The sequence below is a fragment of the Harmonia axyridis genome, chromosome 1, assembly GCF_914767665.1.
Source record: "Harmonia axyridis chromosome 1, icHarAxyr1.1, whole genome shotgun sequence".
Classification (NCBI taxonomy): Eukaryota; Metazoa; Arthropoda; class Insecta; order Coleoptera; family Coccinellidae; genus Harmonia; species Harmonia axyridis.
The window spans coordinates 45,090,954-45,110,063 of NC_059501.1; the positions used below are offsets into that span (position 1 = coordinate 45,090,954).

The window sequence follows — 19,110 nt, forward strand, 5'->3', positions numbered from 1 at the left end:
TGTATAAGGTTGTTAAGTTTGTTGACATCTATTTTTATTGCGATGACACTCTCTCTTTCCTCCCCTCTGCCATTTCTATAGCTATCGGACGGTTGAATGAAGACTTGTCAAGCATTGTGCTGCATTGCAGAAGAAACAATCTGAAAATAAACGTTAAAAAATGTTTCTATATACCCTTCTTTCCGAGAAAGTATAATGCCGAGGTTGAGGTTATGATAGGTGTTGAGAAGATTCCATGCTCCCCCTGCTGTAGGAACCTTGAGTATTTTTCGATTATCAACTGAGATTTAGGAAGCATGTCTCGATGCTGTTGAGAATTTTTTTTTGGCACTACGTTATTTGTATCGCCAGAGACAGTTTTTAGATTTTCATTCACGTAAGTATCCCTGCGAAACTCTTGTGCTGTCCAAGCTGAGTTATGGATTTACAGTTTTTTATCCTTGCCTAGATTCTATCGAGAGATATAGGTTGCAAAAAGTGCAGTATTCGTGCTGCCGCTACGTTTTAGGTTTGAGAAAATACGATAGTGGGATCAGTGATGCAATAAATGGGTTAGCGTGGCTCAGGGACGAAAATATTTTTCGGCTTCAGATGAGTATTATACTGTATATCGAAGTTGGTCTACAGACGAGATGTTCACCATGTTGCGTTAAGGCATAAGCGGAGGCTCATGCTGTCTCGATTAGGTTCAGCCATGTTTCAGCGCTCTTTCACCTTTAATGCGGTGAAATTGCATAATGAGATGTTAATTGCATTTGGGAGTTCTTCTTTGAACTCATTGAGAATAGAATTGAAGAATGTTTTATTTTTGAGTCAGTTACAGATTTCGTAGATAAGTTTCATTTTTGGTGATATTCATGATGTATATTATTTATGTTGTATTTCCTTCCATTAATTTTTATTTTTGGTTTTTTTATTAATTTGTATTTTGTTGGGGGGTTGAGTAGAATTTGCTGAATAAAGACTATTATTGTTATTAAAATGCTCTATTCAAGTCAAGGATAATTTATGAACTTGACTTCTGGAGGACATCCGCCGCGCTGAATCCAGTCTTTCTTGTTCAAAAGAGAGGATGGCTGAAGTTCCTTTGGGAACATCATGTAGAGGTCTTTTAAAAAAATTCTTCATTTTACCTATAGTATCTCAATTCATTTGTGATATATGTAAAAACTAATGATCGTTTATTTCTGCGTGTTTATTTTAATCATAATTACTCAACAATACACTCCTCGCTACTTATCATACTATGCCAAACCTGGTGGAATATAAGAGGTCTCCCAGATATATGGGAATTAAGTTGTTCCATTATCTCCCAAAGAACTATAGGGATATTGAAGGTTTTCAAAGTTTAAGAAGGACAGTTAACGATTCCGTAATACCTCAATTTTTCGAAACCTAACTGAATATTATGATTGCTGTAAGAATATCAGGTTAGGAAGCAGATATAATGACTAGTATGTAAATTTTTTCATTCTTCAGGGTGTTTCACGAATGATTGTAGAGGCTTTCAGGGCAGATGCGGGGCATTTGATGAGTCTGAATCAGTGCTCGGAATATGTCCTAGCTATATTCGTTTGAGAGATACAGATTATTTTATGTATTTTATCAAAAACTTTCAATCGGCATAACTTTTGAACGCCTGCATGGATCTTCATGAAAATTGAGGGAATGAGTATAGGCCAATGCCTAATATTTGCACCTAATGACTTGTCTGTAGCGCAGGTCCGGACTGAGAAAATTATATTCTTTAATAAAAACAGATTATATTCTTTATTCCACATCTTGTAAAACACCCTGTACATCGAATTTTCGAAAAGTGCAATTTTCCTCAGAATCTACAATGGATACTCTTTCAAACGAGCTCATTTGTAATAATGATACACTTCGCATCAATATTTTATGAGCTATTGAATATTCTGGAATTTTCGATTCAAAGTAATCGCGGACCTGTGTTTTTCCGAATAATGCGTTAATTCATATTGAATTGATTTAATTTCTGAGTGAAATGACTTAAGGCAGCATTTTTAAACTGAAGGAGAGCCTCCTAAGGGGATGAAAGCATACCGAAGGGAAAATTTTAGAAATTCAAAATAATTAAAAACTGGCTGAAATCAGACACACGTATACGAAACGGAATACTTTTAGACATCTTATTTATACTTTCGCAAATAAATTCTTTTATATCCCTTTCCCCATCGATTTTCGTATGTGTTTTGTTCTCGAAAAGTCCCTTTTTTTGACACCTGCTAGCTCTTGTATTGAATCCACTATTTATCTTCTAACATGCTGCTTGAATCGATCTGAAGCTTAGGGCCAGTTGCACCATTTGCCTAAACATTGATTAAAAATTTAAACGTTGATTACTCTATGATTTCTCAAGAGAAATCAGTAATTAATCAATGTTTAAATTTTAATCAATGTTAAGGCAATTAATGCAACTGGCCCTTAATATATCATTTATATTCAACGCTATGTGAAAGATCACAGAAGAAATTAAGTGGCTCATACTAGGAAACGCAATTCACAACATCGTTTTTCTGCAATATTTGGTGTGGAATTTACAATAATCGCCTTATCGGACCATATATCTTTCCACACAGGCTGAATGGATTGACATATCTAACATTTTTAATCGAGCATTTGCTAGGGCTTTTGAATGATGGAAGCAATATTCCAAGAGGAAATTTTCGAGAACAATACATATATGAAAATTGATTGGGGAAGGGGCATAGAAGAATTTATTTGCGAAAATGTAAATACGAATTCGAAAAGTATTTCTTCTTGTATGTGTATGTCTGATTTCAGCCAGTTATTAATTTTTGTGAATATCTAATTTTTTTCCCTTCGGTATGCTCGCATCTCCTTAGGCAGTGCCCCCACAGGTTAGAAATGCTGCTTTAAGTCATGATAATGAGAAATTAAATTCATTCGATATGAATTAACGCATTATTCGGAAAAACGCAGGTCCACGTTTACCATGAATCAAAAATTGCAGATATTCAATAGCTCATAAAATATTGATGCGATTATTTCAAATGAGCTTGATTGAAAGAGTATCCATTGTAGATTCTGAAGAAAATTTCACTTCTCGAAAATTCGATGTACAGGGTGTTTTACAAGCTGTGGAAAAAGAATATAATTTTCTACTTCCGGACCTGCGCTATCGACAAGTCATCAGGTGCAAATATTAGGCATTCCTTCAAATTTTCATGAAGATCCATGCAGGCCTTCAAAAGTTATGCCGATTGAAAGTTTTTGTTAAAATACATAAATATTTCTTGAACTAATATAGTTAGGACATGTTTCGAGCACTGATTCAGACTCACCAAAATGTCCTGCATCAGCCCTGAAAGCCTGTACAATCATTCATGAAACACTCAGTATATGTTTTTTTATTGACTTGTCCAATACGTTTTTGTATTATGTCGCTTTTCACTAAGATGGTTTCAATGTCATGCTTGAATTTTTTATGATTTTGATGAGACCATGAACATGAAGTTCTTCAAGAAGGCCGATATTTGACTAATTCCTGAATTTTTTCCAGATGAAAGAGGATGCAACAAAGAAACAAATGAGAAAGTGTCATATTTCAGTGGAAGCTATGAAGAAATTAAGAACATTATTCAGTCTAATATGTGCACGTTTAAGGTCAATCTTTTACCTAATTCGTGTCAAGTTAGGTATGTATCTTTATAACTATTTAAAATTATACGGTTTGTTGACACGCGACGTGGTTGATTGTTTGACTGCGCGCGCTCGCAGTTTCAATTATAAATTATTTTTAAGATGGATGTTGATTATAATAGTGGTACTGATACCTCATCAAATCAAATGTATCTAAGAAAGCAAATACAATAGTATCTAATATCATAGTATAAGGAATGGATAGTAAGGCAGTTTGTCATTTCAACAAGAATATAATACTGTGACAAAAACCAGAATATGTATGGCTATTTACAGCATCGTTACATTCGGTTCAACAGGAATTTCCTGGTTAATGAACAAACTAGATAGTTGTATTCCTATTTCGACCTTAGTTATAACGAAACTCTAGTATCGATTTAACAAGAATTTTACGTTGATTTAAAGAAGTTACCTAGTATTCAACTAGAATTTCTTGCATTTTCTATTGAATATTATTGTAGTTTTGGCAGTAATTTCCATGTGTAGTTGACATTTGTTTCCATGAAATTTTACTGGAAATTTCCGGTTAGTTCTACCGTGGAGCATTGTTGTAATTCAGGGTACTTTCTATCAGCATTCAAGTGCTATTTTGTCATGTATTATATCCAAAGAGTGACTTTGCAAATAGAGGTGCCTGGAATCGGGGGAGAATTTCCATATATTTATTTATAAAGAATATATCTATGGAAAACTATCCCTTGATTTCAGACACATCTATTTGTGAAGACAAAATACATTACAAAATAGCACTCAAATACTGACAGGAAATACTCTGAATTACAACAATGCTCCACGGTAGAACTAACCGCAAATTGAAATTATTTTATGTTGTAACGCCTTTTCGCGTCACGGCTCGCCTCTGCTAATGCCCTTCAGCACCTCGCAATATTATCTCGAGCGCCAGCCAATTTTAGGGAGAAATTAACAAACCTTACCAGGGTAGCTTATTGAAGACAAGATTCGGTGTCACCTAGGATGGTTGCGGTGACCAAGTAACAAACAACGCAAAAGAATTAATAATAAGTTCACTGATTCAATTTTACAATACAGAAAATCTCAGCAAAACGGTAAATCAGAAAAAGTAAAGACTGTATCAATATGTATACTTGAATTCGGTTACTGAGATAATTTGTACTGTCTACAACTACTGTGTCCTTACCTCACCAATTTAATATCAGTCAGAACCGTTTAACAAGTTAGTCGGATCCGGGAGCCGGGGTATGATATGGAGATGAGTACGTGGATATGCGGAGTCGGGAAGGAATGAAAACTAATCCTTACGCGTTGAAAACTACCGGTACACCCTCTCGATGTCTCTATCAAATAAAATCCCTTGAATGTTCACTCGTGAGAAAATCCACAAGGAAAATTAGCAAACTACCCAGCAAATGACTAACAAGTAAGTTGATTGACGAAAATGGCGGAATCACTGCGAAGTTGAACAAATCACCGTTCCCCAGTGCGAAGGGTAGAAACAAAATCCCCGGTCGGAAATATTTCTCGGGACTTTTACTCTTCACAATGAAGAACATGATCTTAGTTTGAAGAAGTGAAATTACTTGAATGAACAACTTTGAATATTTCACGGCGAAATAATTCTCATGGAGAATTTTTCCCTGAATGTTGGCCTCAGAAACGAATTTGAGACTATTAGTGTGCAATTACCAATTTCACCACTTCTAAATCGCTGGATTTCACTTTTTTTAAACGCAATGTCTTTACTATTCTGAATACTGAAAACTGAAGGCAACTATATCTAAATACTGAACTAACTCTGAATTAATACTGAAAACTATCTGAATTTATTGCTGAATATGACTAAATCTGAATGAATCTGAATAACCCTCTAACTCCTGAAATCTTGATCTGAACTCCTACTACAATCTGAATATGAATGCCGATTTTCGGCCGGTTACACCCTTTTATAATTTCGGTGTGGGATGGTGAAAGAATTCAGTCCACGTGACTCCTCATGTCGACAAAAACCTCGTTTTCCGAGAAAATGCTCTCGGCGGAACGCAATTTAACATCTGGAAAAAATTATATCGGTGGCCAAAAAGCCGAAATCAATAATTTCTTATTTTATTTCAATCCGATAATTCGAGATCCTGGTCGGTTAAAAAACATGAGGCATGGATTTTTTCATTATCGCGGTGAACAATTAATAAATTAATTCCAATTTTTACGGAATATATCAGAATGATTAATTGGAACGGAAAATAATGAAATATTCTTTTGACGGAGCCTGATCATTCCTATTGGAATAATCAGACCTCGTTACAATGTAGCTAATCACCTCTAGGGGTGCCCACTATTTCATTAAGGCAGACAATATATTGTTTTAATCCCAAATTAGCGGAAGAACACAAACCAAGGAGTAACCCAGGAAGATTACATTACAATCACAATGAAAGATATCTAATAGTTCCATAGTTCAATACCCATCAAGCAGAGTATGCACTTCTAATATAGATTTGGTATAAAAGAAGAGAAATTCAGAATGCTCAAGTTCAAATTTATTCATTGAAAAAACAATTTTTTTTAAAGATAAATACAAAAAGATGATTTTGTATGCATACCGTAATTCCTATTTTATAATCACAAATATGTTTTATATTAATATAAGAAACATTGCAAGGTCATAACGGAATACATCTTTGACTAAAAGTACATGATAATAATTATTTATTGAATCACTTAGGACATAGCAAATATGTATGAGATGAGTGAATTAAATACAAAATAATCTGACACATACTGGCACTAATAAATAAGTAGGTATATATAAATAAAATATACATACAGTATAAATACAAATACAAAAAAGAAAATTCAGAAAATTTACACATCAGGACAGGTTGTCAGAAATTCGGCAACACTATAAAAACATTTCTTTAAAAGCATTGACTTAATAGTTTTCTTGAACCTTCGAGAGTCCAGGCATTTAACATTTTTGGAAGGTTATTATAAAACTTAGTGCCCTGGTGAAGTGGGAAATTCTCGAACTTGGTAGTTCTATGCCTGGGGCAGCACAACATATTATCAATCCTGGTACCATAATTATGCCAAAAACTTTGACATATGCGAAATGTTATCCTTAATGTACATCAGACAATTCAAAATAAATATACAAGGGAGAGGTACATTATAAATCTAAACTGAAGATAAACGGCTGCAAATGTAACTTCAAACCTGCCATTTGATATCGTCTACTATTTATATTTTCTCCATTGATTCTAATCAAATTGGCCTTCAGGTTGTAACTTTTTTTTTGCTCCCTCTTACGTAATTCAAATTAAGTAGATACGCTATAGAAAGGAATGGTGCTATGTTGCATCGTTTTTCTCCGTCTGAAAACGATATAAAAAATAAATTATGACATACGTACAAAATAGCTTATTTGTGGGAGTGATAAAAAAATAACTTCTCCAAGCTATAGCAGCTCCTTCAAATTGGCCTTCATGTCGGCTACTGAGGATGAGTCTATCCGAGTCTTTATGATATTTAACAACTTTTTTTTTGTCAGGGAAAAAGTCCTAGTTAGTGCCTCTGTATGGTCTGAGTTATAACATTGAAGTCAGCCAGCAACTAAAAAGAAGATGATAACATTAACAAATCATTACTATATATCTTGAAAAGTTAGAAATGACCGAAGATTGAATCTTTTTGTTTGGTTTTTTCGTTCATCGGTTAGTATTTGAGGAGAATAAAAAAAAATTTAGTTTAACAAACAAAAATTATCATTAATAATATAGAGAAATCAGTAATTTGCCTAACTCAACTATATTTCAATGAAGCAGTTGTGACTTACCAAAAAGTATTCTGAATTATTATATATAAGCATGACAATTTAATTAGCACCATTTGTTTCATTTGATTATCAGAGAAGAACCTAAAAATAAAAAAGAAGTTTAAGAGTTTAATAACATTGGTGTGAGCATTTTTCGCAAAATATTTTTGATCTTTCAAAACAATTTCGAAAACATTTCAAAGATTATTTTGGATATACCGAGCAAATTAGCATGAGAAAATTATATGATTTTGGTAGTTAATAATGTTACCAGACCGAGAATAATTTACTGATTATTTATCAGTGAAAGATGAGAAAGCATAGTGCCACACCCAATGAGAGATTTTTCCCTTTACGAATATTCTCAAAATAAATCTGTGCATTCAAGAAGTCCATAAGATCAATCTTTTTGCGAAACACGAAATGTTGGCAAATTTTTTTTTTTTGGTTTATTTCATTAACTAGTTAAAAATATTGACATTCTTGGATACATATAAATGTTTAAAGAAATGAAACTCCATAAAAATAGGTGGTTTGTAAGAAGAAATATCTCTATAATAGTACTATGCAGTCACGTGTTTGTGCTTATTCGAAATACATTGTTTTAGTGACAGTCACTTCACAAACAAATTAAAATTATAAACTTTTCTTACTTTCGATTATTTCGGCTCAATAGGCTAAACCTTAAATAGCCGGCGACATCATCGTCGCTGGCTGCTACTTCCATCGTATCGTTTCGGTCGGTTCACCATATTAGCTTTCATCAAAGTCTAAGATGATAGGGTTCAAATACTCAGAACTTGCACTTGACGCCGACATCTTTCTGATATATTTCACAATTCACAAAATGCACTTGCACAAAAAAATGGCGAATATCAGATATGCGTTAACAACAACCAACACTAATGCCTCTAGGCTTGCGGACGCGCCGACGCAGTACCACAGAATAGCAGATGGAATTGTTGGATTTACAGGAATTCTGTTTAAATCTGCTGTTAGATCAGAACACTAGCGTGGATCGTAGAGATAACAAGAAAATATTAGAAGGAATGATTAAAATATACTGAGAGAAATATATATTTTTTAATAATAAAGCTCTTATTTGAATGTTATTTATTCACAACTATTACAACAGATTTTATTTGATAGATTCATTACAAGTTGAATTATCCCAACAAACAAAATAAGCTCGGCCCAACGTTGGCGAAATGCTGACATAACGGTTCATTTGTGTCGGCTTGCCTACAATCTTTAGAGCCGGTGTATTGAATAGTGTCCGATCGGCCGACAGCCGCCAGACGGACTAATAACCGATGTATCGCCGAGTCTGGAAATCGCAATGCCAGCGATGATCCGACTGTCTACGAATACGTCGGTTTAACGTCTAGCCAATGCCGAGAATACGCCTTTGCAATTAATCGGTACTCCGTCGGTAGATATAGATATTTCCCCAACAGATACAGCAGGTCCAAATGACAAGCGCTTCAACGCGCGTTTACAAGTACATGCATTTTATTCGTAGCTTTCAACGCGTGCTTAATAGAAACATGTGTTGGCATGTGTACGCTTTGAATGAAATACATGTATAGGGTGGACAAATAAGCGAGGTAAGCGGCTATATCTCTGGATCCACTCATCGTAGAGACTTGCGGTAAAAATTTTTACCACTAAAGTGAACAAGAGAACACACTAGAAATTGATTTGAAGTTCATACTTCTACCGCTAGGGGGCGTAATAGCTACTGTCGAGTAGAAAAATGAATTTTACTCGAAAATGTTTCATATGAAGTTGAAGAAAAAATATCATCACAGTAATCCTTGTAAAATTCTCTATCTTTTTGAATTGTCACTTTCGATTTTACGACATCAAATAAGGGTAGGTGAGAGGGATAATCTGACTGATTGAAACGCCTGTAAATTCAGTTTGGCTCAACATTTTTGAGCAAATTAGATCTCGTCTGAAAGATAATATCTTGTTGATTAGGAACAGAATATAGTCATGATAAATTTGTTTTTGCTGCTTTCGATAGGGGGCGCTAAGTCAGAAGTTCATTGTTTTGTTCATTTTACTCTGAAATTTCAAATGTAATGATAGGATTTTCTCAACAGAAACAGAAATTCCATCAAATTTGCATGAAAAAATCTAATGGTCGTAAAGCGATAATTTCAGGCGTTCTGAAGTTATGGCCGAAAGAAGATATTCTTCAACTGATGCACTGCGAAAAACCAAATTGTGTCTTTAGGTTCTGACAGAAACAGAAATTCCATCAAATTTGTTTGAAAAACCAAAAGGTCGCAAAGCGATAGCTTCAGGCGTTCTGGAGTTAATCTAATGAATTATATACATTTTTGTATGTTTGAGACATTATCAAACATACAAAAATGTATATAATTCATTAGATTATAGTATAATTTGAAAATATTTAGTAGATTTTAGGAGCTATAGATAGAAATCTTTGAATATTAGGCCAAAGAAAGTGAATATTAGAAAAATTTCCAAATTGTATATAGAATATTTGAGAATTTTGTAACTTAGAATCGACCGAATGCAACATATTTGGTATCAAAAGATGGGTAAAAAATGAAGAAATTAACTAGATCAAGATTGAAGAAGGAAAACTTACCTCAAAAGAGAAAATTGCGAAAGCATAATATTGTACTAATCCACCGCCTCTTGTGATCATTGGAAGAGCGGCTTTCCTCTGATCAAGGTGGTGGTAGTGTTATAAAGATGTTGAATAAAATTTCTCCTTTATTAAGGGAGAAAGTGTGGGTAAGGCCTGTCGCACTAGGGACAGGACTTAGTGTTAAACTGGATTTTTTCTTTGGAAACAGATCTAGAGATAACTAAAAGGCATAAGCTCTTTTATAATTTTAATAACACAAAAAAAAAATTTAACAAAAATCAAGCTTGAGCCAGAACTGATCTTCGGAGGACTTGCCTTAAACTTTTACATAAACTAACTGGAGATTTCAGAACATTGGACAGAACAACCAAACAAAACAAAAAAAAAAACAAAAATTAAACTTTTGAATTTCTCACTTGCTACCTGTCAATTCCTTCGATGGATAATCCTTCACATCCAGTCCACTCTCGCGAAACGTATCTCGAACCTCACGGAAACTTTGGCGAACCGATACCGTTATGACTAATCTTTAACTCTACTGAATCTATTGTCGACCCGTGACGAAACCAAAAAAAAAATTCAAATATATTATTATTTCAAACTACGTTTCAAACCTAATCTACCAAAACCTTTATATCGACTAACTTCTACCTTCAACTCTAAACTTCCTAATTCCCGAACTGATTCTTGAGTTCCCTGAACTCCCCGAAACTAACCGTTTCCCGAAACTTACTCGTCACTAACTGCTTAATTTTTCTCTGCTTTGGCCTAAGGTTACTTATTTTCCCGCCCCCCGATGGGCGTACCTTCAAAAATAACGTCTTGGATTTTTTCCGTTGTTGCCAAGTTTTTCTCTTCCCACGGATTGCATGTTCCCATAAGGAGATCACTCAACAAACTTCGATAAATTAATTTTTAACACCCTAAAACTTACATTCTTATCGGCTGAGGTCGAGACTGCACTTAAGTATCGACTTGTACAAAAAGATTTCCATCATCCAGATTTGACAAATAGGACAAATAGGGAACCAATAAAGTTCACACTTTATTAGTCTCCACCAAGTCTGATGTCAAGTGCCTGACCTAACAAGGGTCTGGTCTACCTACCGCACGTTGGCGACGTCCAGACCCAATAATCGAGAATCTCAAATTCCCGATTATTACAGATACATCCCTCTTCGAAAAAGTTATGACATCGGTTGCCATAACTTTTCTCTTATCCTCCTTGTCTTCTGTCCAATAGTTCATCATCTCCCAAACACATGTAACCAAAGTATATAAAATAATGCAATAACCAATCAAGCATTCATATCAAAACATATCAAACCAAAAAAAAATTTGAATTGACTTATTTAAACTCAATCCCTCAAAAAAAACTATTATTACTAAGGTGGTATGTTCTTTTTTCTTACTACATGATCAATTCCAAAAATTTTCAACCAAAAAAAAAATTAAATAAAAAAAAAAAAAAATCTTCAGTCTAAAAAGAAAAACAAAATTCGTCAAACATTCTTTCAAATATCTCTTCTTAACCACTTCACTGCTCCAACATGGAGTTCTATGAGTTCACTTTCGCAATTCTAGTACACTTTCGCGGCACATCCTGGTCTCGTCATGACGGCATCTAGTGTTTTCATTCAGGACGATATTTCGTTTTCTCCTGGACCCAGACTTCGCTTCAGGAATAACCTCCAAGGATAGGGAAAGGGGGCATAGTGTCACTTGTCCTCAACGTTACACAACGATCGTGAGATAAGTCTATAGTTGGACTATTTTACGCATATCGTTTGTAATTCGCGATTCACTTTTTGAGCGTTTTTTCGCAAGACTGGTAGTCTGCTCCTCCATACATTAGGTTATAGTTAAAGTACGATGAAGTGTTGTTCTTATTAAAAATCGTTGATATCTTCCTCTGTATCCGCAGTGTATAACATGATCGGATTTGTGCGAAGTTACGGTTTGTGTAAACTTCTTCTGCATCCTCAGTTTCTCGCTGACTTTCTTCTCTTCATTTCTCCATACTTATATCTCGCAAATGAACAACTGAGTAACTTCATCCATAACCTCCAACTTGACCCTTTCGCCTGGTCGCTCAACGAAACTGTCTACGCTTCGCAGGCGCGAACTGTAGTATAGTGTCGCTTGGACACACCGGGACATCACATTAATTAAGTGTTCTTATCCGCACATATACTATTCGCGGTAGACACACACGATTGGGAGGAAGGTTATTCCCTTAGCTACAATTTGGTCCTTCTTCACGACGGTTGGTTTCTCCTTCCTCGTACTACCTATATAAATTACATGAAAATAATATGAAAATAAACATAGATCACAGAAGTAGCGTTGCTACTTGTAAGTGATGTTCTTTCACTTCTACATATCAACGAGGTCACAACAATGCTGATCAAAAATAACAATAAAAAAAGAACGAAAAACAATTTTACAAAATTCAGACTCATAACAGTATCACAATATCCTATAATCAATATATCTCCTCAAAATTTTGAGCACAAGTTATTTGTTGTTAATAATATTTCTGTCTGAACATTGAAGCCATTTCCCCACTTTTCTCTTGAAATTAGGGTGGTGTACGGAAGATTTATATTCTCCAGGAAGCAAGTTGAACAACTTAGGAGCTATATATTAGACCAAAAACATTTCTAAGAGGTTCATTAAAATACATAATATCTAAATTAAAACAAAACACACACAAAATATTATACATACAATAGAACATTCCACCCATTGCCACTATTCAACAAAACATTGTGCTCACCTATGAACTGCAGGCGAGGGATGTCCTTCAGCGACCACAATGTTTTTTCCAATAAAATGTTAAACCAAACAAACGATGAATACTACTTGAATTATCTAAAATATCAAACAGATTCTCGTTTTCCGAGTTAGCGAGTCCCTGGAATCTACGAAAAGGGCAGGAGCCGATTCACATCTCCTGAAGGTCATATCTATAAAATTTTCCTCACGTTACCCATCGCGACGTTACGCTATATTACCCTATCTTCTACTATCTATCTTACTTAATTAATCCTACATTAAACTTAAAAAAAAAAGAAAACCACAATAAAGAAAAAAATCCATATGAAATTACCATTCCCGCGTTATCTGAGGCTGTCTTTCGCGATTAGTAGTAGCCCCAACGATCCGGTGGGCGCCTTATTCTATTTGAACGTCGAACAGGAATTTCAACTTCTTCTACCGATTCTTCGTCGCTTTCCCCCTGATCTTCATCCTGGTTTTCCCAAGTGGGGATCAAAAACGGGGGGAATTTTCCTAACTCCTCCTGTTCTTCGTCTGAATCAGTATCCAAGTCCGTATATCCCGATCTCACGCGTTTTTCTAATTTTTTCCCCATTTCATTAACTCGTGGAGTGTACGGTTTTAATCTATTGACATGAACAACTTTTTCATCTCTTCGTCCGCATTTTCTTACCCTACACGTCACGGGATCAATTATTTCGGTTACTCTATACGGTCCAGCCCAGTTTTTCAATAATCTTTTTGATAATCCCCTTTTTGCGCTCATTTCCCTCACATATACTAAATCCGCCAACTTGAATTGAGGGTCTACTATTTTCTTATCAACTCTAGTCACCCTTTCTGCCTGGTTATTTTGATCAGCTATCTCGTGAATTTGTCTTGTACCTACTTTCAATTTTTCACCGAGTAAGTTCTTTCTTTCTGTATTGTTCTTTAATTTTACAACCCCTGATTCCAAAGTGGTATCAGGTTTTCTAATTTTCTTTGCCGTTGTGACCGAATCATCTCTCCTACCGTCTAAGTCCCTCAAATTTTCACATTTCATCATTTTCCTAACCGTCAATCCGTGTTCCTCGTTATCCCTTATAATCTCTCGTTTAATACCGCTAACCCTTTCTTTTATCATATTTGAATTGTTAATGTCTTTGTACTGCGTCTCGACTTCAAGTTCCCTAACTTTATTTACTTTTGGAAAAATATTATTATTCATGTGACTTTTCATCTGTTTTTCGACCGATTGTATGTTCCTTTTCTCAATTCGCGATTCATCCTCCTGAATATCCGTCATTTTCTTTTCCGCTAATCCTTCAGACTTATTTTCACCTAGGTAAACTTTTCTGATATTTCCGATTTTGAACTCATTACTAACTGAACATGGTCGATAATGAGAATTATTACGAGATTGGGTTTCTCTCCAATTTTTCGTTGGGCACTCTCTCGACCAGTGTCCTATCTGATTGCAGGAATAACATACTTCACTATTTCTTTTTTCTGATCTCCTGTACGTCCGACATTCCCTCGCGAAATGACCCTGTTGGCCACAAGAATAACACCCATTTTTGAAGTTTTGTTGAACGTTCCTCCAATTTGCCCAAGTACTTCTACACTCTTTTGCCGAATGACCTACTTCCCTGCAAAATTGACATATTACTCCGAATTTAATTTCCGATATATTTCTAGTAGATAATCTCCCTTGCAACATTTCATGAGTCGTTTCCTGCAATCTTACTAGTTCCTCTGCTTTTTCTAAATCCAAATGTTCCTCGCGCAATAAAAGAATACCGACTTCCCTCATAACTTCTTTACGTAGTCCAATTTTGAATTGATTCAAAATCAAGTCCCTATTTTTCTTCCTAATACCCGATTCCTCATCTTTCGTTGCCCCGGACAAATCCTCACTTAATAGTTCCGCCCCTATAATTCTCAATCTAGTGCAAAAAGATGAAACGTCTTCATCATGTCTCTGAAAACAATTATTCAAATTCCACTGATTTTCCCAAGGTAACCTAACTGGAGTGAATTTTTGAAGGTATCTTGCTTTTAATTCCGCATATGATAAAGAACTTAGGGCAATATCAGATTTAAAAAAATTATACGCGTCCCCTACAAGTTTGAATTTAAGCAATGTCAACGTCTCATATTCACTCCACCCGTCTAATTGCGACCTAAGTTCAAATTTTTCGAAATACCTAGTTGCGTCCTTGCCTGAAAAATTATCTAGTGTTGTTGCGATCATTCCTAAAGGGTATCTAAATGGAATTTGCGATGAACTACTTGTATTCGCAGTAGAGTTAGTACTAGCCGTCGGCAACATTGTCAGCGTTTTTCCTTAAATTACTGTCTAAATAAATAATTGATTTATTAAGGTACGAAATAAGTCCTGAGTAATAAAATATTCACCCAAATATTACCAAAAAAAAATTCATACAACTCAACTAATTTAGTTACCCGATCTCGTACTCCTTAACGGCTTTCTCCTAAAGTATTTCCCTGAATAAAATTATCTAGCTGAAACTGTCACAACGTATGATTAATTCTTCAATCACTCAATATCATTAATTCCTTCGTCCAGAAATCTCTCAGTTTATTCCAATATCTATGATCTCTATCTCTAGTATTCAACTATTATTTATCACGAATAAAATTGTCAGAATAATTCCACTCAAATTGAATCGGCTATATGTCCAACAACTTAAAAATTTTCTTCTTCCAAGATTTATTCAAAATATCTACCTCTTCAAAAATCCAAAATTCTTTCGGAAAAAAAAAAAAAATCGACTATATTGTTCCAAAAAGAAAAAAAAATTAACACATCGCACCGGCTGTCACCATTTGTACTAATCCACCGCCTCTTGTGATCATTGGAAGAGCGGCTTTCCTCTGATCAAGGTGGTGGTAGTGTTATAAAGATGTTGAATAAAATTTCTCCTTTATTAAGGGAGAAAGTGTGGGTAAGGCCTGTCGCACTAGGGACAGGACTTAGTGTTAAACTGGATTTTTTCTTTGGAAACAGATCTAGAGATAACTAAAAGGCATAAGCTCTTTTATAATTTTAATAACACAAAAAAAAAATTTAACAAAAATCAAGCTTGAGCCAGAACTGATCTTCGGAGGACTTGCCTTAAACTTTTACATAAACTAACTGGAGATTTCAGAACATTGGACAGAACAACCAAACAAAACAAAAAAAAAACAAAAATTAAACTTTTGAATTTCTCACTTGCTACCTGTCAATTCCTTCGATGGATAATCCTTCACATCCAGTCCACTCTCGCGAAACGTATCTCGAACCTCACGGAAACTTTGGCGAACCGATACCGTTATGACTAATCTTTAACTCTACTGAATCTATTGTCGACCCGTGACGAAACCAAAAAAAAAATTCAAATATATTATTATTTCAAACTACGTTTCAAACCTAATCTACCAAAACCTTTATATCGACTAACTTCTACCTTCAACTCTAAACTTCCTAATTCCCGAACTGATTCTTGAGTTCCCTGAACTCCCCGAAACTAACCGTTTCCCGAAACTTACTCGTCACTAACTGCTTAATTTTTCTCTGCTTTGGCCTAAGGTTACTTATTTTCCCGCCCCCCGATGGGCGTACCTTCAAAAATAACGTCTTGGATTTTTTCCGTTGTTGCCAAGTTTTTCTCTTCCCACGGATTGCATGTTCCCATAAGGAGATCACTCAACAAACTTCGATAAATTAATTTTTAACACCCTAAAACTTACATTCTTATCGGCTGAGGTCGAGACTGCACTTAAGTATCGACTTGTACAAAAAGATTTCCATCATCCAGATTTGACAAATAGGACAAATAGGGAACCGATAAAGTTCACACTTTATTAGTCTCCACCAAGTCTGATGTCAAGTGCCTGACCTAACAAGGGTCTGGTCTACCTACCGCACGTTGGCGACGTCCAGACCCAATAATCGAGAATCTCAAATTCCCGATTATTACAATATTTGGAAAATTTTTTGACATCCAAGGCAATGCTGATTTCAAGAAAAATTAGAAAAACTAAAAATAGACCAGCCGAACGGCAGCCATTCATTCAGTGAAAACCATTGCAAAGAGCACATCACTTGAATCAAGAAAATATACCTGAAACAATTGGAAAGTTATAAACAAAGTTATTTACGTAAGCTGAAAGAAAACATAAATAATCCAAATACGTACCTGAAAAATAACCATTATGTAAGGAAGTTAAAAAACGATTAATCAATTTCAAGAAGAAAGTTCCCTGGTTTCAAGCAAGAGTGTGAAGCAGTATTATTTATGGAAAATAATTCCAAACCCAAACAAACTTATGAAGATTAAGGTTACAATTTGAGGTTAGGAGCATAGAGGACGATATCAGAGAACAAGGATGAAATCGATGAAGTTTTAGATAAGTAAATATTATATTAGATTAATTAGAATTTAGTTATTAAATAGGAATTTTGGATGGTTAAATTTTTTCGAATATTAATTAAAATTTTAAATGAAATTGAATTTAAATTGAACCCACCTGAGTAAGAGTCGATATGAAAAAAATTAGAAATATAGTATCTAATTTTCAGTTATTGGATCGAATCAATTAAAATTTAAATCAAATCACCAAAAAAGTAAGAGCAGCTTACATATACGATCCATAACAGTATATACCTATTTTTTCACTAAAGTTTCCAATCTTTTAATCGTTATAGGAATAGGTGCTCTATGGCCAGTTCGAAAATCCTATTCTACTGATTTATTCATTGCTTTTAATTTTGGTGAAAATTAAATTATTAATTGATTCAAATCCAAAGTTAACATTTGACAATAATATATCAGTGTAGTTATCGAACCCACTAACATGGGTCAATAGTATTGGCTGATACAATTTTAGTACCGAGGCAGTCTTTCCAAATACTGAACAGTCCTGACTGAAGTGAAAATTGAACAATGATCTTTTTTTACTTGCATCTTGAAATGAGTTTTGCACTTTTCCAGTGTTTAATAATGAGATAATTATTAAATTGACTCAAGAGATTAACAGAGTATGCTATATCAGGACTGGTTAATATTGCTCAGACCTTAATGAACCTATTGATTTCTTATATGGTTCATCATTTCAACTCTCTTTTGTTGAATCAAATTTAAATTTTGTTTTCGAAGGAGTTTTCATATGTTTACAATCAGACATGTTCAATTATTGCAATACATATTTGAAGAATATAAACAATTACTATACTACCTTTCTCATAATTTCTAGTGATATTCATCCCTAAACATTTTTAGCTTTCCCTTAATTCTTTATGATAAAATTATCACTTGAATTTTCTATCAGATATTATATTCCTTCAGAATTAACATCAGTTAAAACAAAAAAGTCATCCACGTACAATGCAACAACAGTTAGCAAGTTATTTTTTGATTTTATGTAAATACAATGCTCAATTGTTGATCTTTTGTAACTACTATCTGTCAAAATTTAATTTATTATATAAGACATAAATTGCCCTGTTCAATTTACTTCTGAGTAAAACCCAGAGCTACAAGCTTGCTCTATAACGTAGCGAACCATCACTATTAAGCTTTTTCTTAAACACCCAGTTATAGTCCAATACATTTCAGAAAGTTCTGCAATTTCCCAGGCATTATTCCTGATGAACGAATCATATTCTTCCTCCATCGTTACCTTCCATTGTTCTCCGTCCCATCTAGATAAGGCTTCGTCAACAGTAACTAGATCTTCAATGTATCTCCTATCTTCTCAATTTTCTGAAACATATATGTACGTTATGTGATCTTGAACTTTCTTTGTCTTTGATCCTCATTTCGATCTTCTCAATTCCTGATTAGTACTGGTATTTGGACATCTGATATATAGTCATTACCATCATTCATTTCATCACTAGCTTCTTCTATATCATTTTCTATGATAACTACATCTCGACTGGTATTAATGGCATTGTTACCTGTATTCTGTATCCCTTCGATCGTTCACCAGAACCCACAAAAATTATTTTTGTCCATATACCTACAAGAAATATGCAACAGAAGAGTATGCAAAATACATTGATACAATTTTCAGATTCTAAAAACGCCTTAGTTCTTCAGGAATGTCCAATTGGTCTTTCGAATTGTTGCAATTATTAATTGTATAGTGTATTCGTTTATAAATTATGAAGAGTACCTTCTATTCAATAGGGACGCCGGTAAGGTTAGCTCATGGCCGGCCAGCTCCACGGAAACCA

The 19,110-nt window shown here is 34.6% G+C and overlaps 1 protein-coding gene across 1 annotated transcript in view; it reads left to right on the forward strand.

Moving 5' to 3' along the window:
- Positions 1–19,110, forward strand: part of LOC123677006 — a 135,007-nt gene that overhangs the window by 42,460 nt on the left and 73,437 nt on the right. Inside the window, exon 3 of the mRNA XM_045613394.1 lies at positions 3,545–3,680. Within this exon, the coding sequence (XP_045469350.1) occupies positions 3,545–3,680 (136 nt within the window). The remainder of the gene's footprint in view (positions 1–3,544; positions 3,681–19,110) is intronic.